The following is a 24,401-nucleotide window of genomic DNA, read 5'->3' as shown; positions in this document are numbered from 1 at the left end:
GTTTAAAATTTTAGGTAATTTGAAATTTTAATGTGGTAAAAAAAATTGTTGAACTTAAATTTATGATCCATTAAAATTAGATGTATATGATAGATAATTGTATTGTAGTTTTTTTTATTTATATGTTTATTTTCATTTTTGTTTACAACCAACATTATATGGAACTGGAACTAAATGTAAGTGGAGAGCCAGAGAAAGAATCTAAGAACTAACGAAATATCTAAAGAACTTTGTTGGGTTAATAGATTTTTATGTTTTGTATAGTTATTTAGATTTTTATTTTGGCATTAGCTAAAATTTCAACTCTGTGGATGAATGGACAAACTTACACATCTCCTCCATATATAAAACCTTTTATTATTTTAAAAGTATATAATATAGTTATCATTTTCCATAAATTAATTAAATTATACATAATAATACAATATATAGTTATTTTGTCCATAAATTGATTAAATTATACATAATAATATATTATATAATTATTTTTTTCCATACATTAACTAAACCAACCTAGATCCATTTTAATTTCACATCTAACAAGACGTTTGCATCCCAAGAGATTTGATTCCTCTCAGCCTCTCTGGTAGATCCGAAGTTAAAATGGATCTACATTATTGTAATTTCCTCCTTTAAATAGGCTATATTCCACATGAATAGCATGAGTTCGACTTCAAAAATGACCAATACTTATTTATTTTTATTTTTATTTTATTTTGATCAAATTAAAATGTTTATAAAATATTACAATACAGCATACTATGACATACTTAACTAGAATACTTCCTCCAAAAATAATATATAAATTTTATAATTATTTTTTCTTATAAATTAAGAAAATAATATATATTTGATGAAATGTTATATTAAAAGAAACCTTACTTCTTTAAAAAATCAAAATAAATATAAACATTATTAAAAATAATAATAATAAAATAGAAATTATATATATATATACCATGAAATCTCAAAAAGATTATACCATGAAATCTCAAAAAAATTGTTTTATTATAATTTTGTTGTGTCCATACAAAATCAGTCCCAGAGTGATGAAAATGCATCAACCCTATGATTTGCATTTGAAACAAAATGATTGATTCACACACATGTATGTGAAACCAAAGCAACACCATGACCTGCTACTGTTGTGGTTATTACCCTATGTTTGACTTGCAGCTTTTGACCGCTCCAAACTTCCGTATACGTGCAATTCGATCTACCTTTAGATTCAAATTTTGTATCAATTTTTTGAAATGCCTTTATCACATCATTCAACAAAATAGATATTGAAGAGGAGACGGGGCTCAAGTTGAAAACCGCAAAGTAATTTTCACCTGCACATTTACATCATGTCACATCATTCATTTTATAGTGCATATATTAAATTGGGTTCTCTAATTATTAGAAGTTATGGAGTTTTTGGTTTGAATTTTAGGAAAATCGTTTAGTTATTTAAAATTAGGTTTTTGATTTTATATATATAGATGGAGTATTTCGAAAAATTTTAAAATATTTGAAATATGGAAAATTTACAATTTAAACTTGTAATTTCAATTAATAATTCCAAAATTTTAAACAAATTACATTGAAAAATAAACTATTTTTTTTTTATATAAACACTGAAAATGTAAATTCAAAAAATATAAATATTCACCTACACAAAAAAGAAACAAAAACAAAAACAAAAACAAACAACCATCCTATCATTTATAATCATAAATATTACATACCTTTTGATCCATTGGCTGCCCAAATACGCACCTCATGAACTCCAACTTTATCTACATATATTTAAAAAACATAACTTAAAAATTTATTTTGTATAATTAATATGAAATAACTTTTCTAATAAAATATTTATCTTTAATTTTATGATTAAAAATTGGTAATTAAAAAATTGTTCCATGCTACCTACCTTTGACTTGTGACAAACTTGCACAGAGGTGAGTATAATCGTTATAGAGTGAACCATCTGCTCTCAATCTCCATTTCTGTACAAGAAATCCAATTTAACAAAACAAAATTTCAAACTTTAAGTAAAATCTATAAAATTAAAATGTTTAAAGAAAATAAATTATGATGAAATATATATATATATATATAAGCTAGCAATTCATGGCAATTCCTATTTCCACCTCTATAGCATTATAAATGCCCTTTGACATGTAAGGGGAATAGCGCTCGCCCTCTCTCTCCACACTCGCCCTCTCTCTTCACTTGCTGTCACTCAGAGGGCGAGCACTATTTCCCTCACATGTAGAGGGCATTTATAATGCTATAGAGGTGGAAATAGGAATTTCCGCAATTCACAACTATGTTAAAAATACATTGTACACTGCTAATCATTATTTCTATTAACTCCCAAATTTAAAAATTTCCAATTAATAAAGAGAAAATTATTACCTGACTTGTATGTTCCCTACAAGGAGAAAAGTAATGGCTCTGGAATTTTTGTGAAGAATAGAATTGTTTGGGAGAAGAATCTAGGCACAATTTCGCCCTTGAAGATGCTAAAATTTGATATTCTTTTTGATGTTCCATTTTCGTACTATTTTGATCACTGCATTACTCAATCAATAAATACTGTATTACTCTATTAATAAATAATTTTCCATTTAAATTAAAGACAAATAAATTTAAAATAAAATGAATCACTTTCTTTTTTCTTTTAAAAAAAATAATAAAATAAAATACTTACATTGTTAGAGCATGATAGAAACATACATTGGATGCAACATTGTCTCTGCCTAGTTGTCCTTTCCAACATAATCGATTAGTTTCTTCTTTATTAAAATCAAATCTCCACTTCTTTGTTTTTTCCTTACAACTGGACACACTCAAAATAAGCTTGGAAGCCATTTTTGTGTCATTATTAAAACTCTTAATTGAATTTGGCACAGAATAAGCCTGTCTTTTATAGGTAATAATATCACGAACCTGAGAAATGAAATTGAAAAGGTTAGTATGAGAATGCAAAGCATTAAAAATACTCCCAATTCTCTTTCATACCATACAAAAATATCATAAGCAATAATAATAACTTCAAATATACCTACCTCTTGGTTATTAGTACTATAAGAATTGATATTTAGTAATGTGGGATTTGTGATGAGAGCCAAGATTTCATCTTCTAGCCTCAGTAAGTCTCCTCCAAACATTAACGGGGACTTTGCCATCCCCCATAAAGTTAACTGAACAATATAGTGAGGCAGTGTTAGAATAGATTTATATAAGAAAGAAGTTCTATAAAAAATAACAAGTTATTTAAAATTATTTTAGTAAAAAAATAAAGAATATTAAGCCATAGTATAAAAATAGAAGAAATATAAAGTTATATAATTAATTTTTACTAAATATTTATAAAAAAAAATGTTAATTGAGGCTATTATGAAAAGTTGAAAGAAGGATTGTGATTCTCTTTATCTAGGTTCAATTTTTATAAGTGATATGTTGAACTTTGATGTAATAGACTGAATATGTATATTCCTCATGTGGCATATATAGATTTGTATGTATGAAAAAACGATTTTTATTAAGATGAAGTACAATAAATTTTAACAAAATATACTTTAACTTTCCAAAATAATACTAACCTGGGTTTTTTGTTCATCCAAAGTAAGGTTGCTAAAGCGATGTGGTCCTTCCTTTACACCTAATAAAAAATGATACTAATTTTAAATGTGACTATTTTAGCTTTAATTAGTAAAAACAACTCTCTTATATATATATCATTTAAAACAATTCTAATGAGCTTTTAAAGTGACAAAAATAGTTACCAGGATCAGTTAACCATCCAATTGGAAGCATGTCGAAATCTGGCCAAGACTTCCCTCGTAAACCATTTGCTCCTATCAAATTAGATTTTGCAAAGTCTCTACATATCAACATTTCAATTACAAAATTAGACACTTTATTACCCAAAGAGAAGTAATGTGCACTCTATATCCTTATTGGAAGGAGATATGTCCCATGTGATATGTGTGGTTAATACTAATGAATAAAAATATGAGAGAAAATGACATGTAGCATATGATATAGTAATTAACAAATTAACATGAAGGAAAAAATAAATTAGTATTATCCATCTTAATTTTTTCTTAAGAAATAATAAATTAACACATGGATTTGTTTTTTAATTTATCTAGGATTACTTGATATCAATAAATAATCACAAAATTGTAGTGTGTCTTCACCTTGACACATTGAAGTGGAATTGGACATCGCTCCAATTATCCCAATCATCATTTGTTATTCGATACATATTCACAAAAGAGTTTATTTGCATGGCCATTTGTGGTGTAGCATCCTTTCCAGGTGAGAGAGAGTACACAATAGGATGATCAAGCTCTTGTAAGATCTGAAATCCAACAATATCTTATTTTTATTTCATCATATATACAATAAAGAAAATGACATATTAAATCATCATCTATTTTAAAATGGAAAATGATGTTGAATAATAATGCATCTTAAAAATTATCTAAAATATAAGATGAGGTAATGTTACCATTATAAATATAGATATTGTTTTGTATTTGAAAATATGACATCGTTGCTTAAATATGTTTTATAAGAGTTTAACATGGATGAATTAAATGTGAACTTTGCACTTATCCAATATTTAAATTTATTTCTAGTCTTAAAAATACATATTTTATTGAAGCAATTTTGAATAAGATTTGTGTAATACCTGGGACACTGTTTTGATCTCTTCTACATTCAAATTGTCCCCAAAGACGCAATCATGCTTCACTACACCAAATAGTAATAAACAAAACAAGATAATTTAAAAACTTGTCAAACTAATACAAGTGTAAGTTGCAACTATAGAGATCATGGGTATTCCAAAATAAAAATCCATTTATTTTGAGCCCTTGATTTAGTCTTTTGGTTAAGGACCTATATAGGTTTCATGCATGTGAATTCTTGCAACTATAGAGATCATGGGTATTCCAAAATAAAAATCCATTTATTTTTAGACGTTGATTTAGTCTTTTGGTTAAGGACCTATATAGGTTTCATGCATGTGAATGCTAATTAAGTGAGAGCAAGGAATAAGACCACATACCAAAATCAACTCCCCATTCAGCGTATTGTGTATATAATGATTTGAGGAAAGCCCTCCCAGCTCCTAGGTTAGCTTGAACACTCATAAAACATGCAGGCATCCAAGAGCAAGTTTGATTTGTTAGACCAATATCTTTAGCATACCAAGTCTTCCCACCTTCTTCATAAGGGACACCCTACAAAATGAAAAGAAACTCATTGTTACTATAATATTAACTTGAAGTCACAATCACATAATGTGATAAGTAGTGCAAAAAACAAAACAAAGGGAGCCATATTCACCTAGAATGAAAGTGTCATCAATGGATATTATATATTATATCTTAACATATATTATATGTGTTATCTTTTAATAAGAAAGCTCACAAATTAAATAAGGTGAATTTTTAAAAGACGCATAGAGAATGCATTCATTTCTAAAGAATGTTAGTGTTAAAAATGTGGAGGATGATATTACATCAACATATAAATTTGCACTTTAAAGCTAACTTCCAAATTTGCAATTGGATATATAATTGATTTTAATTTGTAATACATGATAAACTATTCTTGCCTAAAAACATAAGAAGAGATATTGAAAGTATTTTCTATAATGAGACAGAATACAAATAAAAATATATATCATACCTGAGATCCCATGATTGGAGTATTAGCATTAACTGCTTGAGTACTAATACCAGCCATGACATGAATGCCAAACTTGAGACCCATCTTATGCACAATATCTGCAACCTCCTTAAATCCTTTGCCTCCTTGTGAAGACGGCCATCTCTTGGGATCTGGGATGGGTCTTCCCCATTCATCTATGTTATCAAATCCCGGAGAACTTTGAGATGATCCATCTTCTATTTTCCTATACCATAAATAATCAACCACAACAAACTGTAATGGTATTTGTTAGCTTTATCTATATCTCATTCATTCAAAATATTTTAATACTATAAAACACAAAATAATACATCCATAATATATAAATTAAACATTAACATAATTATAAAATTTAAAATTTAACTTTAAAGAATAACATTATATCAAGTTTTAAAATTAGACTTTTTATTATTAAAAAAATACTCCAAATTTAAATAACATTTCATTTCAGCTCAAGTAAATAAATTTAAAATAAAATTAAATTAAAAAAAAACAAATTTATTTATTTTTTATTTTAAAAAACCAAATTTATTTATTTTTTATTTATTTAAAATAAAAATACTAGACAAAATTCCTCATAGATTTCGAAGTATTAATACCCCTCACACTATTAAACAATGATATTTAAATAGGAGTTGTCTTTTTTTGGATATTTGGGTGCCAAAAAAAATGAGGTGAAATCTTGATTTGTGTTATATAAACTCTATATTTTCACTGTCTATACGGATTTGGCATCTTGAAAAACCCTTAGGACACTTCGATTGTGCAGGGGTTACCCATCAAGCTTGTGATTTCAATATATTCCTGCCGGATTTTAGAAAAATAGACTAGAAAAACCCACCCGAAAAACTTCCAAAAAATCTCACTAAAAACAACTCGATTTAAATACTCCGATGCTAAATTTATTGGTTATATATATTTACTTTTCACTATTATTTTGAAAAATAATTAAACTATTACCTTTTTTATTCTTGAGGTCATATTTTCTTTGAGGGATTTGGTGAGGCAAATGCTTAAAATTAAGCAGAAGCGACAAGAATTAGAGCAAAGCTCAAAATGATTTTAATAGATTGCAAATGATTTGAAAGTCAAGTGAAAGGAAGGATCTACAACAACTGTGTCACTTGAGCAAGTTAATTTTTATTTAAAATAAAGGAAAAGAAATAAGAATAACGATAGCCAGAGGGGCTCAAGCAGTGAGGAAAGAGATTATTTGCATATAGGAATTGTGAACAACAATAGTGGTCAATGAGACTACAAGATGATTGTATGCAGGAGTTATATGTAGGAATTGTATACATGGATGGTTTATAGTGTTAACATGCAAGAACAATGTTTCCTCATGGTTGAGGCACAAGAATGCTAGCATGGCATGAATTTGTGCATCAATGCTACATTACATGAGAATTGCAAATTTATGTTTGTGTATTTAGATGAATATTTGCATGCATATGAATGATGTTGTTCCTTTTGAAATTAAGAACATGTGTATATGAATCAAGGTTAATTGTTGCTAATATTAATGTTATTTGGTTGTTGTCCCCTAGGTATGATGTTGGTGATGCTGGAAGTGCGCACTTGTTGGTGTGGGGAAAGAACCTCTGATCTTGTTGAGGTGTCGAGGGCATTGAAAGCATGGAGGATGCCCCAGGAGGAAGCCAAGGCAGAGTACATGGATTGCGAGTTTTTGTGACAATAGATTCAGATTGTGGACACATCATGCGCCGAGAACAATGCATAAAATAAGGGGGAGAGGAATGTAATAGCCCTTCCTGACCCATCTATTGTAAATGTATGCATGTGGATATTGAAACTATGGGTGTCTCTAGAAGTATACACATGGTTAGGCCGGTGGGTTGAGTTGTGACAGGACAAGGCCAAAGCACCTATGTAAAGAACTATTATCATTGTAAAATCCCACCTATGTAGTATGTATGAGATTTGTTCTTATCTAGTTATTCTAGATACTTTCTTTGAGTGTCGATATGTCCTTGCAGTTTCTTTTTAATAGATATATTAATATATGAACAAAATTGGGATGCTTCATTAAGGAAAAATATTTTATTTAAAAAAGACAAGATTTATGATTTGGATCAATAATCCTTTTTAAGAAAAACAAGATTAATGTTTTGGATCAATAATCTTTTTTAAGAAAGACAAGATCTATGATTTAATCAATAATCTATTTTTGCTAAACACTTCAAATTATATGGATGAATGATTGTTCTTTGACTACATTTTCAATATTTAAATAAAAAGTAACAAAATATTTTAATAAAAATAACAAAATTTATAACATGGAAAAATAGTTTTTTTTGTTATTTATTATTATAAATATATGGATCAAAGATTATTTTGGAGCTATAGTTTTAGTATCTTAATATCAAAAAAATTATATCTAAATGCATAAGTTGAATAGTTTGAAATGCAACTTCTCAAACTTATGAATGTTTTCAAATGTAATACTTTAAGGTATGAGAATAATAAAACAATAAGTTTACACATATTTGAGTAAAATTAATCAACCTTCTTGTCCTATGCATTATGTTCTACACTTAACAAATAAAAGTGACATCTTAAATTTTTTCTCTTGAGTGCAGTGTATGAGGTTAATTTAATCATAGTTTCTCTTTTAATATAAATTCAACATTTAACTCCTCATGATTATGTTACTTTGTCAATTAATGTATAGTCTATTCCACGTCCATAAAATGAGAATGCCTTGTCTATCTAAAATAAGCTTAATAGAATGCATTGCTAACTGGAAGCCTAAAAAATGCTACCAAAGGCAACTTCCGTGATCACCATGACTCTAAAGGAGTGTTTTCAATTGAAAATAGGGGTTTGATTCCCCTCTATGGCCTTATTAAATACTCATGATGAATTTCCTCATGCACTAATAATTTCTAGAGTATAGAGGTAATCAATCTCAACTAGAAGTTTTATTACTCACAATCCTTACTCCATGGAATTATGGATGAGATGCATGCTTGACATGAGGCAAGATGTTCTATGCATGTCATGTTCAATATTTTGTCAATGCATTTCCAATGTCGCAACAAATCCTTAATTACATGGATTTTTACATGGCTATTGAGACTTGCATGGATGACCACAAGGATTTGGTTCGTCAATGGAGGGGATATGTCAAATCCACACTTAATATATATGTTCCTATATGTGTTATCACCCTTACACTGATAAAGAATTGAATGAGGAAGAATGTTATCATTTTAGCCTTTTAAGGGACACAGACCTTCCTCATGAGATTTCTTATTTGCAAAAAGATATGTGATGTTTACTCTAGTTGAGTTTGTTAGTGATAAAGGAAGACAATTGTAATGTCTTGCCCTTGATCGTAGTTGAAAAATAAACTGGAGATAGGAATTCAACGCTCTAGATTGATAACACCATTTTGCATTTCCACTCTGCACCCAGATGGTTACAAGTTGTGGTGTTGCTAATCAAATTCTTAAAAATACCTAATGTGGAGTGAATGCCCTTCACTAAAGTAAAGCATACTATTAATGTCATGTGATTGTGTTCTCTTGGAGATTGAAAGATTGGAGCCACATATTCATTGATAACTTGTGTTATCAATAATCTATTTAATCCCTTGAATCTCCCATATAAACAACAATGGCTTTAAAAATAGGCACCCAAACATACATGAGATTTTGAAGCAACGTCCTCTAACTTCCATGGGTATATGTGGTAAAAGAAGACTTTAGAGACAAGCAAGGGCCTTTGTAGGAAGCTTTCTTTGATCAAACATGAGTTGGGTTCAAAACAATGTCGGGCTTTAAAAATAGGCACTAAAACATACATGAGATTTTGAAATAGCGTCCTCTAGCTTCCATGGGTGTATGTGGTAAAAGAAAATTTTATAGACAAAGAAGGGCTTTGTAGGAAGCTTTCTTTGATCAAACATGACAGGGTATCTGTGGTAAAAGAAGATTTTATAGACAAGCAAGGGCCTTTGTAGGAAGCTTTTTTTGATCAAACATAAGTTGGTTTCAAAGTAACATTGGAGAGCCATATTAAATAATTGGGTTGAAGAAAATAGCAAGGTAAGGAGTCAAAAAATGGAGCAGGTCATTTTATCTAATTTAGATTCAGAAATCCATTAATTTATTTGTATTAAATAAAAACCTTTCCTCTAGATAAAAGAGATAAAAAAAAAGAAATAATAAAAAGATTAAAATGTAAAAAGAAAAAAATACAAGTATTTCACCCAATTAAACTAAAAAAAAATTGAAAATAAAAATAACAAAATAAAAATATAATCAAATAACAAAATAACATGATACACATGATTGGAAAGCAACACCTACCAAAGACATATAATGTGAAATCAAATCATAACAGATTTATAGAAAATTCCAATACACTTACAAATCATATCTTATTATTAATGTTCTTCATATCTCATTATTAATGTTCTAATTGACTTAGACCTACACATAGTTATGATAATTAATTATATTTAAAAATCGCATTTCAATATTAATGTTGTAGTTCGCTTAAACCTATGCATAATTATGATAATTAATTATACTTAAAAATCACATCTCAATATTAATGTTGTAGTTGGCTTAGCCCCTGTAGATAGTTATGGTAATGACTTCTTCAAGGAAGCTTAAAACTTTAAATAGTTGACTTCGACCTATGCATAATTACCATAATTAATTACCATAATTAATTATACTTAAAAGTTATCCCTATGTAGCTCAACTAGTAGACGAATTGGACTAGTTCCATCACCACTATGCAGATTTACAAGGGATCGCAGCAGCATCCACGACAAGACTTCCATTTTACCACCAAATGATCCATGACAAGACTTCCATTTTACCACCAACCAATTTGGTGGTAAAATGTGTAGAATTTACAGTGGCAACAACTTTTGTTTAATGTATGATCAGACTAGGTATGTTGAAAAAAAAAAGGATGAATCTCCATTAAAGATGTACTAAGAAAAAAAAGGATGAATCTCCATTAAAGATGTATTAAGAAAAAAAAGAGGATGAATCTTCATTAAAGATGTACTAAGAATAGATAGCCTATTTGTATTCCATGTAAAAAAAAATTCATGGTTTTAGTTGCGTTAAGGGTACAAATTTTATAAAAAGTATGTTTATTTTCGTTTAAATATATATATATATATTTTAATATTTATTATTACTCAATTTTGAAGTCACGGGTAAGACACCACATTAGTGTATGAGGCTTTTTTGTTTGTGGGATAAGGAACTTACTTTTGCTCAGTGATTTAATTATTATGTCTATAAAGGCAACATATTCTACCCTTCTGGGTTTGAACCTATGATCTTTTAGGTGGAAACTTATGGTCTTAATGTTGTAATTGGCTTTGTCCTATAAATTTAATTATAGTAATGACTTTTTCAAAAAAAAATATACATACATACTCTACCTCTCTAGTTTTGAACCTGTAATCTCTTTGTAATTAGCTTAGTCCTATAGATCTAATTATAATAATGAGTTTTTCAAAAAAAAAAATGAAACTTTAAATATAGATTAAATATAAAATGTTTGAAGGTAATGATAAGATAATAAGTAATCAAGATTGAAATTTAATTGGTGAATTGTTTTACATGGTTAAGAATTAAATACAATTAATTGGTAAATTGTTTTACATGGTTAAGAATTAAATACAATTAAAAGCTGTAAATATTATTAAAAAATTATTTTATTAAAACTATGAAAGACCTAAAACGAAGTTGTTAAACCCCTTGATTTTAGTGAACTGTTTGGTTTTGAAATTCAAATATATAGGGAAATATGGAAATTTGAATATATTTATTATTTATAAGTAGTTTAACCTTCATTTTTATTTTGATTGTCAGTCCTAAGAATATTCTAGAATCAGATTGAGTAAATTTTAAGGAAAAAGGATATCAAGGAGGAGGAATACCTCAGGATAGATAAAAGTGGTTCTGAATACGGCACAAAAATTCAAAAATCTCGTAGTTGTAGTATTTGAGTCATGTTTTTGATGGTGGAAATAAATCCAGTACCATCAAAAACTTTTAAGGCACTCAAAATCTTGAAGTTTGACAGTTGTAATTTGGATTTACAAAATTCCAAGCCTGATTTTATCAAAATCTTACCCAAATTTCCATGATTTTCAAGACAAAAAAACACTCTGTTTTGACTACCACTAAAGCAATTTTAAAGCTTTATTTCTATTACTCCGATTTCAAATATTCTGGAAATTAACAATCAAATTAAATCCAAGGGTAATTCAACTTCGTAAATATTTTTGTCTGGTGGAGTCAGAGATGTCCTTCCCTTTACCCCTAATTTCCCCATCGCCGTTTCTTGTTGTTTACTCTTCAAATAGGTTGGCTACTGTTTTCTTTTTTCAGAGAAAAAAAGCAACATAGATTATATTAAGGAGATATAAAGATCATTATATATGGGAGTTCAGAAGCCTCAATCGTATTAAAAAAATTATTGTGAGAGAGAAAGACACATAGTTCCCCTAAGCAGAATGAGATCAGATGTAACCATCAAAAAGAAAAATAGGTTGGCTACTGTTAATCGTTGAGGCCGCCTAATTTCTCGTTGACTGTGACGAGATGATATAGTTGTTCAGCAGGTCGGCTGCTCCCATGATCATCCTACCAGAGGCCAACCTCTTCAAGGCCACTGCTTTTTCAAACGGGGGAGTGGAATATAGAATTTTTTTTATTTTATGTTTTTTTTTTAAATGGTTATTTTTTAAAAAAATGGTTAGAGTATGTATTAATATTTTTATAAAATATGATGAAAAGAGAAAATTTTAGAAGCTAATATTTATATATTTTTACTTTTCTATGCTTTTTCTAAAATAGAATTCAGTTAATTTCCACTTTTTATAAAGGTGTCTGGATTATATAAAATTATCAGAAAGTTGAAGATTTTTACAAAAATATTGCCAAATATTTTCCACTTCTATGCTTTTTCTAAAATAGAACTCAGTTAATTTCCACTTTTTATAAAGGTGTCTGGATTATATAAAATTATCAGAAAGTTGAAGATTTTTACAAAAATATTGCCAAACATTTTCTACTTCTATGCTTTTTCTAAAATAGAACTCAGTTAATTTCCACTTTTTATAAAGGTGTCTGGATTATATAAAATTATCAGAAAGTTGAAGATTTTTACAAAAATATTACCAAACATTTTCCAGTTTAGTAAGTAGTAAGACTTTCAGGCTTTGTCTAAACATTATAGGTTTTGCACAATTCAAAACCCTGAAACACTTGAATTATGAAGAGTTCACGATTCAAACTTTGTAATTCCAACCAAAAAAAATCTAAAACACATCACAGTACAATAATTTTTACTCTTAAAATTTTCTATACTAAGAACTGGCACAACAAAGGCCAACAAAGGCCGCTTCAGGCAGAGCCGGCTCATTCAGCGATAGATCCTGAGCTCTTTTATATACATCTCGAAGGCATAGATCTTGAATTTTTTTATATAAATTTAAGTGTTCAATCAATAGTGAACTAAATAAGGTAGACCAAAAAAAATTCTACAGATTTCCAAAATTAAAAAGCAAAAAAGTCATTCAGAAATTTATCCTCTGGACAGATCCAGAATTAAACAGGCTTCAAACTTAATAATGTATATCAACCACATTATAACAAACAGCAAACAACCTGAAAATAAGAATACTTACCTCATATCCATGTTGTAACAGCGTGCCGGCAACAACCCGAGCATTCTGTAAAAACTGTTCTTCGGAGATAATCCATGAATAGGAGTCATATGAATTCCATCCCCTTGGTGGAATATTTGCCTGAACATCAGCGGCTGCAACTTTCTCCACTGACCTGCAGACAACAGATCCAATATTTGTTACAGTTCCTACATAAATTCAAGGAAAGGACAAAGCCTGGACTCACAGTAGAAGTGCAACATGAAACTAGTTGAGCAACTCAGAAACCAGACTTACAGAAAAAGGGTAGAAAGCTGAAGGAATGAAATAACCAGAAGAATTGGTAGCTTCGCCATGGGAATATTATAGCTTATCATCCGATTTCTGTAATAGTTTGAAATGAGAAGTGTAGGTATACAATATCTATATATAGAGAGAGATATATACACACTTTGCGCCATTTCTTGGTATCGACGGATGACCATCAATTCCGTTAAAGACGCTTAAATATAAAATCACTTTTACAGTCGAACCACCAGTTTCAATTATATTCGAACCACAGTCGAACCACCAGTTTCAATTATATTCCAGAAGTGAAAATAAATGGTACTTCTCTTGTGGTTGGTGGATGAGCATCCAGAAGTGAAAATAAATGGTACTTGGCTTGTGGTTGGTGGATGAGCATCCATTCGGTTAAACATTCTTAAACCTAATCATACTTTGTTGTCCAACAACCCAGCCATGCTCTAAATATTCTATGTTTTACTTACTTTGTCTCAAATTTGAAGTGAATTTACTTTAAAAAAATATTGAAATTATAAATGTTAATGGTCTAATATTCTATTATTTCAAATTGGAAGAAAATTTAATATATATGATTCCAATAAAAAAAATACTCAATATATATACTTTCAATTTTTTTTTTTTTTTTACAGAAACAGTTGTGGGATTTCATTAAGTATTTGACAAAATGTCAGATTTTCGATTACAAAAGGCGAAACTGGTTTCTTGGCATCTCTCCAACTAGTGGGACATGGCGCATATGCTTATGAATCGCCTCTTTTTACAATTTATCACATGAACTCTTGCTGCTGATTTCCCAAGCTTATGTGGGACATGGCACATATGCTTATGAATCACCTCTTTTTACAATTTATCACATGAACTCTCGCTGCTGATTTCCCAAGCTTATGAATGCATACAAACTGTTTTAACAAAAGACAGAAAAACATAGAAAATTAGGGAATTGGTTCCCAAGAGATTTCATTATCTCTGAGAATAGTTCCAGCATCTAGCTGGGCAGCCTTATTTGCCTCTATGTCTGCTTCTTTATTGTTGTTTCTCGGGATATGAAAGAAGTTCAATTTTAGGAGCTTTGTCATGCCTTTTATTCTTGTAATTGTCCTTGCTAGTCGAAGATCTGCTAGATTTGTGTTGGTCACCATTGCATTGATGATGACCTGGGAATCCCCGAAAACCACTGCTTCTATGTGCCCCAGTGCTTTAAGCATTTTGATCCCTTGAAACAGAGCCATGACTTCAGCTTGTATGCTTGAGGAGTGGCCCAGTCCCCATGCAAACCTGTGTATAGATGCTTCTCCTAGATTTATAATGAGTCCTCCTGCTCTAGCCATTCCTGGATTTCCCTTGGCTGCCCCGTCAAAGAAAAGAGAGGGGAGTGTTTCCTTGGACAACCAAGATTGAAATTCTTCTTTGGTTTTCCTTAGTTGTCAATCTTTGAGACATATAGGTGGGATTTTCGATTTTTGGAAATTGAGGTTAAGGGCTGCTCCAAACTCAATATCCTACTGGCTTAGATTTTTGTCATCGCTTTTGTCTCTTAGCCACTCATTGATCTGAATTTTCACTGTATTTTCTACTAGTTTGAAGTTCTGTTCCTTATCTCTGAAAATCCTTCTGTTCCTCCCCAACCAGATTTGCCAGCTGATGAATTTGGGCAGAGCATTCCATGCTGCTTTGACAATCTTGTTTCTTGGGCTTGGGCCTGGATACCTGGCTAGCCATCTAGCAAATAAATCTGGGACAGAGTGGGGGAAGACATGCATAAATTTCGATGATCCAAGGAGCTCGTGCCAGATTAGACCTGTGTAATTGCACGTCAGCAAGAGGTGAAGAGCAGATTTCGGACTTTCCTTGCAAAGAGTGCATCTTGATGGCCTTAGAAAGCCCCTTTTCTGAAGTCTGTCATCTGTTAGGATTTTTTGGTGGCATAGCAGCCAGCAGAAATAGTCAATTTTTCGAATGGTAGGGAAATTCCAAATACCAATCCAGGGAGCCGAATTAGGAGGCACACGAGGTCTCTCCATGAATTTGGCGTAGCCTTGAGCCACCGTGTAACCAATCTGCTTCGATCCCCAGCCTCTCGTGTCTTTTCTTCTTGCGTGCAACGGAGCCACCCCATGCAACATCTTCAATAGTGTGTCATATTTTAACAACAACGTGGATGGAATGTTGATATGTTTCCAGCTAGACCAGTTGTCTCCACACCAATTCGATATGTCCCAAAGCGTTTTTATATTGGCTTCATCCATCCAAGCCTTCAACTCATTCCTAAGATTCGAGTTCACCAGCAGAGGCCTGCTCATTATGCTATCATCCCATAACCTGATGTGTTTTCCATTTCCTGGTATCCAGTAGGTGTTGTCTCTTATTAGCGGGCCAATTTTAATAATTAGAGAGCTGAGTGAGGTTCTGTTATGGTCTTTGGGCTGCTCCAGGCATCGAAGTCTCTGTCCTTTGAAATATTTCCTCCACAGCACCAGTTGAACCCATCTTGGCTTTGGAGCTATGATCTTCCAAATCAGCTTGGCTCCCATTGCTAGATTCTGCATACTTAGATTTTTATAGTTTAGACCTCCCTCCTGCAGCGGTCTGGAGACTATTTCCCAATTAACCAGAGAGATTCTCTTCTCATTTTGTTTGCCTCCTTTCCAGAGAAAGTTCCTGATTAGCTCCTCCATCCTCTTAATGATTCCCACCGGCGCCAAAAGAACAGAGAATTGAAATAGCAGCAGGCTGCTAAGCACAGATTTGATGAGTACTGATTTTCCGGCAATGTTGAGCCAGGAGGATCCCCAGGCCTACATTTTTGCTTTGAATTTTTCTATCTGGGGATGCCAGTCCTTGCTCTTAGCCCTCTTATGAAAGATGGGCAGCCCAAGGTATTTAAAGGAGGTCTAGGATGTTGAAGCTGCAAAGCCTAGGCATCTGGCTATGGAACTTGCAGCAATAGCTGAGATATTCCAGCAGTAAACATGACACTTACCCCTGTTTAGTTCACTGCCCGATGCATGACAGTAGTCTTCCAACACTTCTTTGAATTTGCTTGCAGACAGTAGAGTTGCAGCCCCTAATAACAAGGTATCATCTGCGAAGAGGGCGTGGTTGATGTTCTTAACCCCTCTTTCTATGCACAGGCCAACTATATCTTGATCTTGTTGCTTCGTGTTTAAGTAGAAACTGAGGACAGAGGCCTGCAGCACAAAGAGGAGGGGTGAGAGGGGGCACCCCTGCCCTCTAGAAGCTTTGAAGAAGTCAGCAACCCTGCCATTCACTAAAGGTGCAATCCAGGGTTCCAAAATACAAGCTCTGATCCACTTGATAAAAGTTTGTCCAAAGCCAAGTTTGTGCAAAACAACGAACAAAAATCTATGTCTTACACGATCAAATGCATTAGCTAAGTCGAGCTTAATGACCATACCTTTTTCTTTTCGACGGAGGCTAGAATGTTTCGCCTTTTGGACTAGGATGAAATTATCTACTAGCTGCCTGCCATGTATAAATCCACCTTGATTCTCTGGGATGATTTTGGAGAGGATTTTCTTCAATCTGTTTGCTATTACCTCGGTGATCACTTTATATCCAATGTTGCATAAGGATATAGGACGGAATTTATTAAATGATTTTGCCCCTTTTTCTTTAGGTATGAGGGCAAGGAATGCTGAATTTGTGCAGCCTCCAATTTTTTGACACTCTTGGGACTTCTGGATCATTTTGAAAAGCTCCTTCTCAACTATCTGCCAACATGTCTGAAGAAATTTGGGCGTGAAACCATCCAGGCCCGGGGCTTTGTCGGGTTCCATTGCAAAGAGGGCTTCCCTAACTTCGTTTTTGGTGATTTTGCCTTCAAGAGCCTAGTTCATTTTAGATGTGATGAGGTTGGGAGTAGCATCTAGCAGTTTTTTGTTTTGACTAGTCTCCACGCCTTCACTATACATCTTCTCAAAGTGATCTGAAGCTGCCCTCTTAATGCTGGAAAAATCTTTTAAAGTGCAGTTGTCTTTTTTGATTTCAGATATAGTATTGCGACATTTCCTGGCTTGAGCCTGCTTGTGGAAAAAAGAAGAATTTCGGTCCCCAGCTTTGAGCCATAGACTCCTTGACTTGAGCCTCCAGAATTCTTCTTCTGCCAGACAAGCCTTATGGAACTTTTGCTGTAGTTGAGATTCCTTGTCTAGCTCTTCTTTGGTTATTTCGGCAACTTCTAGGTGGAGGTGTTGTTTTTCTAGTTCACTTTGAATTTTTTTCCTATCCACAGCGGGATTGGGCAAGGTCTTAACCCATCCTTTCAACATCGTTTTAACTCTTCGAAGTTTTTCCTCCCAAACAAAGAAAGGAGAACCCTTGACTGGCTCTTTCCAGCAATCTCTGACCTTTTGCATGAAGTCTGTCTCTTTAGTCCATAGAGAGCTAAATCTGAAGGGGATAGGCCCCAGATCCTTAGAAGTCAACAACTCTAGACTGATGGACTTGTGATTTGAAACACTACTATGGAGAATATGCATTCTAGTCTCTAACCCAAGAAGCAGGAAAGAACTTTGAACAAAAAATCTATCAAGTCTTGCTACTATGTGACCCGATCCAACTCTCTTATTTGACCATGTGAACATGCCTATGATCGGCTTTATATCTAGCAGATCCCAGTCTTGCATGAGGCCTTCCGCCCATTCTCTTGCCGGATCCCTGACTATGCTCCCTCCTCTTTTTTCTATTGAGAGGAGGGTGAGATTTAGATCTCCGGCTATGATTATGTTTTCCAGATTTTCTAGATCTGCCAGACTTTTGATGGAGTCCCAACAGTTTTTTTTCTCCCTTGCATTGTTAGGAGCATACACATTGAATAGACAAATAATCTCCTTTGATTCTAAATGCTGCATTTTTAAAAAAATCCAAGGGGTATTCAGGGACTTAGATATTAATGAGAACTTATTTTTGTTCCAGAGTGACTCAAGTCCTCCCGATGCTCCACGGGCAGAGATTGCATGCGCTCCACTTTTGTTCCAAAATCTTTTGCTTGCTTGGAGGAAAGTTGTGTCCTCCAAGTTGGTCTCCTGGATGAGGAGGATATCTGGGGCTTCCAATCTTATTAAACTCTTCATTGCTTCTTCCTTAGCTATGGTGCCCATTCCCCTACAATTCCATGAGACTATCTTCATCATTTATTTTTGCCTTGGTGAGCTCCCTTGGAGCCCTAGGATTGGATCCTCATCATCTTCGAGGTTTTTGCTAGAAGCCTCTCTAACGTTGGCTAGCTGCCCTGGAGCTTGTCATTATAGGTTTCTTGTTCTCTTATTTCCTTTGTAGATTTGCATCCTCTTGTAGATCTTCAAGGAGAGGACTGAGATTCACCTATTTCCCCTTCTTCCTCCTATTCCTCAGACTCTTGGGTTTCCTTCTCCTCTTCTGATATCATCCCTTTGGATTTTTTTGGAATGGAGGGGGAGGCTTTAGAGGGAGAGGCCTCCTTTGGGATTTCTGTCTTCTGGGTGTTCATGATTTCAGATCCAAGGATCTCGAATTTATTCCCTTGGCTTTCCATGGATGGTTTCTGAGCAGGGCCCGCTTGAGGAGCTTTGGCGTTTCCATTTGCATTCTTCTTGTGAAAGGTTTTGGAATGCTTTGCCTGATTCCATCCTTCTTCCTTCCCTTTTTCTTCCACCCCTTTGGACGAGCAGTCTCTGGCAAAGTGTCCGTAGACGTGGCACTTCCGGCATTTGAATGGCAGCTGCTCATAATCCAGTTTCTGTACATGCGTCCAGGGACCTACAACTATTTTGATGGCTTCCAGTAGTCCGACCTCCAGATCTACCTCCACACAGATTTTGGCACAATCATACTGGTCCTTGCTGTTGGCCTTGTCTATAAATTTTCTAAGGGTATTTCCTATGTGCTTCAAAGAATCCCAGTTCTAGCAGTGAACTGGGAGATTGGGGAGTCTCACCCACACCTGGAGCGTTGTAGGCACATCCACCGCCGGATCGAAGTCTGGCATCCATTTATTTAAATACAACCCTTGGGGGCCCATGAAGTAGGGGCCATTCCTGAAAATGAGATCTTTGTCTTCTTTTGCAGAGAATTCAAACAAAAAATATCCTCTCCCGAGGAAGTAAGAGGTTACCTTGTTTTTTATCAAAGGTGCCCAGTTCCTGGCGACCCAGTTCTCGGTTGACTTCGGGGAAGGCCAAAGTCCTATAAACTGACCAACCAGAGCCCGATCTGCTAGAGACAATGCTACTTGGATCGGTCCTTCTGGCGGAAGGGCGATCTCAGGGATATCTTCGAGCTTTTTCACAAACTTTGCTGCTTCCATGCATTTCTTCTTGGGCAAAGAGGCCAGCAGGGTTTTGAAAGCCTCAGCGGCGGAAGGTGAAGGAGGAGAGGGAGTCGGCTCCTCCATGAAGAGCCAAAAAATCTAGCCAGGACGGCCACAGCCTGCAGCAGATCTCTCGACGGACACCCTCGCAGGCTGAGAACGCGCAATATGCGGGCATGCCTGTAGGCTCCAGATCGCACGGAATGCGAATCTCGCAGGTTGTAGAGCTATGGGCGAAAAAAATTGGTATATGTTAACATTATTAATATGTAAGAATTGTTATATTATTAGTTATTATTATTATTAAATTTTTAAATTTTATAGATTAATTTTTAGATTTTGAATTTGATTTTTGTTTATCAATTTTTTTTTAGATTTTAGAGTTTTTTCCTCAAAATTCCATCATTTATTTATATTAAAAATAAATCAGTGTATTGATACTAAAGATAAATCATAGTGGGCATATGGATCTATGGATCAAAAGAAGTAGATCAAAGTGAAAGGGAATTTGAAAATAGTGAACTTTATTAAGATATTTAAAAATGTAATTTGATCATGGAAAATGTTGTAATCTAATTCTTTTGAGTTTTGGTCATTTTTAATCATGTTTTTTCAATTTTGTCTAAATTTTCTTAAAAAATCATTGGAATCACAAATTTAAGTTATATAGTTTACACAATTTGAGTTCCATAAAAATTTTCAAATTGTTGAATCCATTTATTTCAAAAAATATCTTAAATAACCAAAAATCACATTTTCCAACAGAAAAACAAAAAACAAAAAACAAAAACAAAAAAACTTAAAACAATTACACTATTAGAATATGCCATACAAATTTGCATAATATTTAAAAACTGATTTTGAATGCTTTGCATTTTAATTTTTAAATCAGCTAATTATAACTTTAGTCAAATTGTGTTATGGTGTATTTTAATATAAAATATAGAATGTTTTGTATTTTAATTTTTAAATCAACTAATTATAACTTTGTTTAAATTGTGTTATGGTGTATTTTAATATAAAATACAAAAAGAGATGGTTGAGTTGCAAAATAATTATAACATTTTAATATAAATGAAAAAATGGTTAATTGTTTTAGGATTGAAAAATATTTTGTCAAATCGTGTTATGGTGTATTTTAATATAAAATAGAGAAAGAGACTCACAAAATAATTATAGCATTTTAATATAAATGAAAAAATGGTTAATTAGTTTTAGGATTGAAAAATATTATTTAAATAATTGATTTGAAATCTTTTTTATAATAATAATAATAATAAACTAATTTTAAGATAGATTATGATAGAAATTAAATTGATGTATAATAATTTTTATGTATTAAAGTTTACTGAAGTGTACATATTTTACTCGTCTATATTTAAATGTATGAGTGGACATACTCTACCTCTTGGGATTTCAAACTATATCCTTACGAGGAAGTACATGTGTTTAAGCCTATCCTACTCCTCATGATGAACCACATTGGGTGGTTCCAAAGGTGTTTAAGCCTATCCTACTCCTCATGATGAACCACATTGGGTGGTTCCAAAGGTATTGAAAAAATAAATATATTGTGATTTCACGAGAAAAATTATTCTAAACAATATGGATCACATAAATTTGAATTTGAATATAAATATTATTTCAAGTAATTTAATATAATTGAAGAGTAAATTTTGAAATAAATATTTAATATATGAAAAAAATGGCCAATAAGAATATATATGTCTTACAATGTCACTTTATGGTTTGAGATATGTTTCTTATAATTTTATCATTTAGTAAGATAGATTTTGAATGTTTTATTATTTGACAACTATATAATTTGTAATATCCATATAATCTATGAAAATTTTAATAACTATAATCTAAATATAATATAATTGCGATTTTTTTTCAATTATATATTTTAAATTATTTTTCTCTTAAGATTCAATTAAAAATTTAAAACAATTATTAAAATTATAAAATTTAATTACTCGGATTCTACATTCTTCATTAATAATTTTGTAAAAAAATCAAATATATTTATATATTAAACATGTAATTTCATTAAAATTTATAAATTAATTTAAAGTTAATAATAGTTAAAATAAATCTAGATATAATAAGATTTAGATTTTTTTTCATATATATTTTTATTTAATATAAAAAAACAAAACAATTAAATTTAAAGATTAACTATCTATATCTATATATATACTTTTAATATGTCAAATATTGGGTTAAATTTTTTTTGTATATAAATGTTGTATTTAAAAATCTAGATATAACTTTTTCTTTTGGGTTGAAATTTGTCTTTCTTTTACTTTTTTTTTAGTTTTGAGGGTGATTTTTTTGAACAAACTTGTGGGGTTGTCATGGGTTCTTTCTTTCCTTTGTGGTGGCCAATTTGTTCATGGAAGATTTTGAATCTAGGACCTTGTCATCTGCTCTATTCCAAGCTTTGGAAAAGGTTTGTGGATGACACTTGGGTCATCTCGTCCCATGGCCAGGACAGATTGGAGCTCTTTTTCCAACATCTTAACAATCAATCTAGTTCCATCAAGTTTATGATGGAGTCTAAAGTTGATGGCAGTCTATCATTCCTCGATGTTCTTATTTCAAAAAAGGATGATGGTTATTTTGCCCACCAGGTTTTTAGAAAGGAAACTCACACTGAACAATATCTTCATACTAATTCACATCAAGGAAACTCACACTGAGCATTATCTTCATGCTAATTCACATCATTACCCCACTTAAAAGCTAGGTGTTCTCAACACCTTAGCCACGAGGGCATTGCCAATTTCTAATAAAAACCACCTCAATGATGAAAATTCCCATCTCCTTAAAGTTTTTAATAAGAATGGTTACAATTTTTTATAGGAATTGTTACATTAGGCGGCAATGTCTTAGAGTCTTTATTAAAGCGGAAAAAAGTCACAGGATCAAGAAGGATCTTAAAAATCGGTTTTCAGGGGTTCATCTTCCATTTATCCAAGGAACCACGGACAAGATTACGAAGATCCTGAAGAAACATAATGTTCCTTTGACAAATTTTAGGCCTCTTAACACGATTCGAAGCTCCCCAAGGTCAGTAAAGGATCGAGTGAACCCCAAAGATGGGAAAGGTGTTTAATCATCACTTGCTCTTGTGGAACTCCGTATATTAGCGAAACTAGCCACTCGATTAATTAGAGGATTCATGAGCACACCGCTAATATCAATCATGGAAGACCCTGGTCCTCCGCTTTGGCGAAACATTCAAAGAATACTAATCATCATATCGGCATTGAAAAAGCTAAAGTCATTGTGAGGATTCATCATTTTCATCACGAGAAGTTTAGGGAGGCCTTAGAAATTGAAAAGAGGCCTCTCAATTTGAATAGAGATGATAGTTGGAGTATTAGCAGGTGTTGGGTCTCTACCTTATCCTATTGAGTTATTGTTTTTGGTTCTTCATTTTATGTTTCTTTTCCTTTTTATTTAATTCATCTATGAATCTTTTTATTCATAAAATTAATTTTAATATAATAATATTATTATTTTAAAGTTAATCATTTCATTATTTACACTATTTTATTCAATTATTTATTTGATCCTCTGTTTTACCCCATATCTATCTATATATATATATATATATATATATATATATATATATATATATATATATATATGTCTTGACCTGCTTAGGAGTTGGATCTTTTATATATATATAAAATTAGGTCAGGACCTTCTTAGGACCTTCTTAGAAGTTTGACCTTGCTTTATTATTTTTATTCTTATAATAGATTGAATTTATTCTCCAATTTACTTTATTTCTTTGATTTATTTTTAATATATTTTCTTGATCTAATTATGAATATTTGACCTGATATTTTGACTTATTAACTATTTTAGTCCCTATTTATTTAAATTTTATTCTATTCCATTAACCTTGTAAAATAAAATATTATTATATTAATTTTGACTTGATCTTTATCTCAATATTTAATTTAGTTTTATTTTTATTTGATTTATTCCCAATAATTTTTTAGTTTTAATTTATTTGATCGTGACCTCTTAGATGTCTAACCTTATTTTATTATTTTTATTTTAAATTGTATCCAAACTTTGGTCTATTAGACCTAAAGAAAACAAAATGAATTATTTAGTTTGATTTAAGATTTTATTCCTATGCTCAAAAGGCTAGGAAGGTCAGTATTGCAACAAAAATTATGAAACTTAGATCTAATGTGGTTGTAGGCGGGGCACTCTAAGAGGAAGTGATTTTCATCCTCATGTTCATATTCTCACAGAGATGGCAAATCCTTTCCATCCATGGTGTTTTAGGAACTGCCCAACTACCAGTTTCACTATGGAGCTCATGAGAGTTCGTTCTAATCTTGGCTATACTAATTTTCTTCTTTGAGCTATGGTGTT

At 32.0% G+C, this 24,401-nt stretch overlaps 2 protein-coding genes across 2 annotated transcripts; both read right to left on the bottom strand.

Moving 5' to 3' along the window:
* Positions 1 to 1,022: 1,022 nt before the first annotated feature.
* On the bottom strand, positions 1,023 to 13,740 carry LOC149173545 (uncharacterized). The gene is made up of 14 exons (XM_089426731.1): positions 13,682 to 13,740; positions 13,406 to 13,559; positions 5,695 to 5,949; positions 5,069 to 5,243; positions 4,691 to 4,752; positions 4,194 to 4,357; positions 3,777 to 3,874; positions 3,594 to 3,652; positions 3,057 to 3,191; positions 2,699 to 2,937; positions 2,404 to 2,560; positions 1,916 to 1,991; positions 1,731 to 1,781; positions 1,023 to 1,334 (listed from the first exon to the last, which is right to left on the bottom strand). Exons 1-14 carry the CDS (start codon positions 13,738 to 13,740, stop codon positions 1,099 to 1,101), a joined length of 1,920 nt encoding a protein of 639 aa, XP_089282857.1. The 3' UTR covers positions 1,023 to 1,098.
* A 3,798-nt stretch (positions 13,741 to 17,538) lies between these two features.
* LOC149173544 (uncharacterized) lies at positions 17,539 to 18,561 on the bottom strand. The gene has a single exon (XM_089426730.1). It carries the CDS (start codon positions 18,559 to 18,561, stop codon positions 17,539 to 17,541), a length of 1,023 nt encoding a protein of 340 aa, XP_089282856.1.
* Positions 18,562 to 24,401: the final 5,840 nt, after the last annotated feature.

This window comes from Pinus tabuliformis, chromosome 4_2 (genome assembly GCF_031772625.1).
Source record: "Pinus tabuliformis cultivar Carrire ecotype Pingquan chromosome 4_2, CPIR1, whole genome shotgun sequence".
In the NCBI taxonomy this organism is placed as follows: domain Eukaryota; kingdom Viridiplantae; phylum Streptophyta; class Pinopsida; order Pinales; family Pinaceae; genus Pinus; species Pinus tabuliformis.
This window is presented reverse-complemented; position numbering and strand designations above follow the sequence as displayed.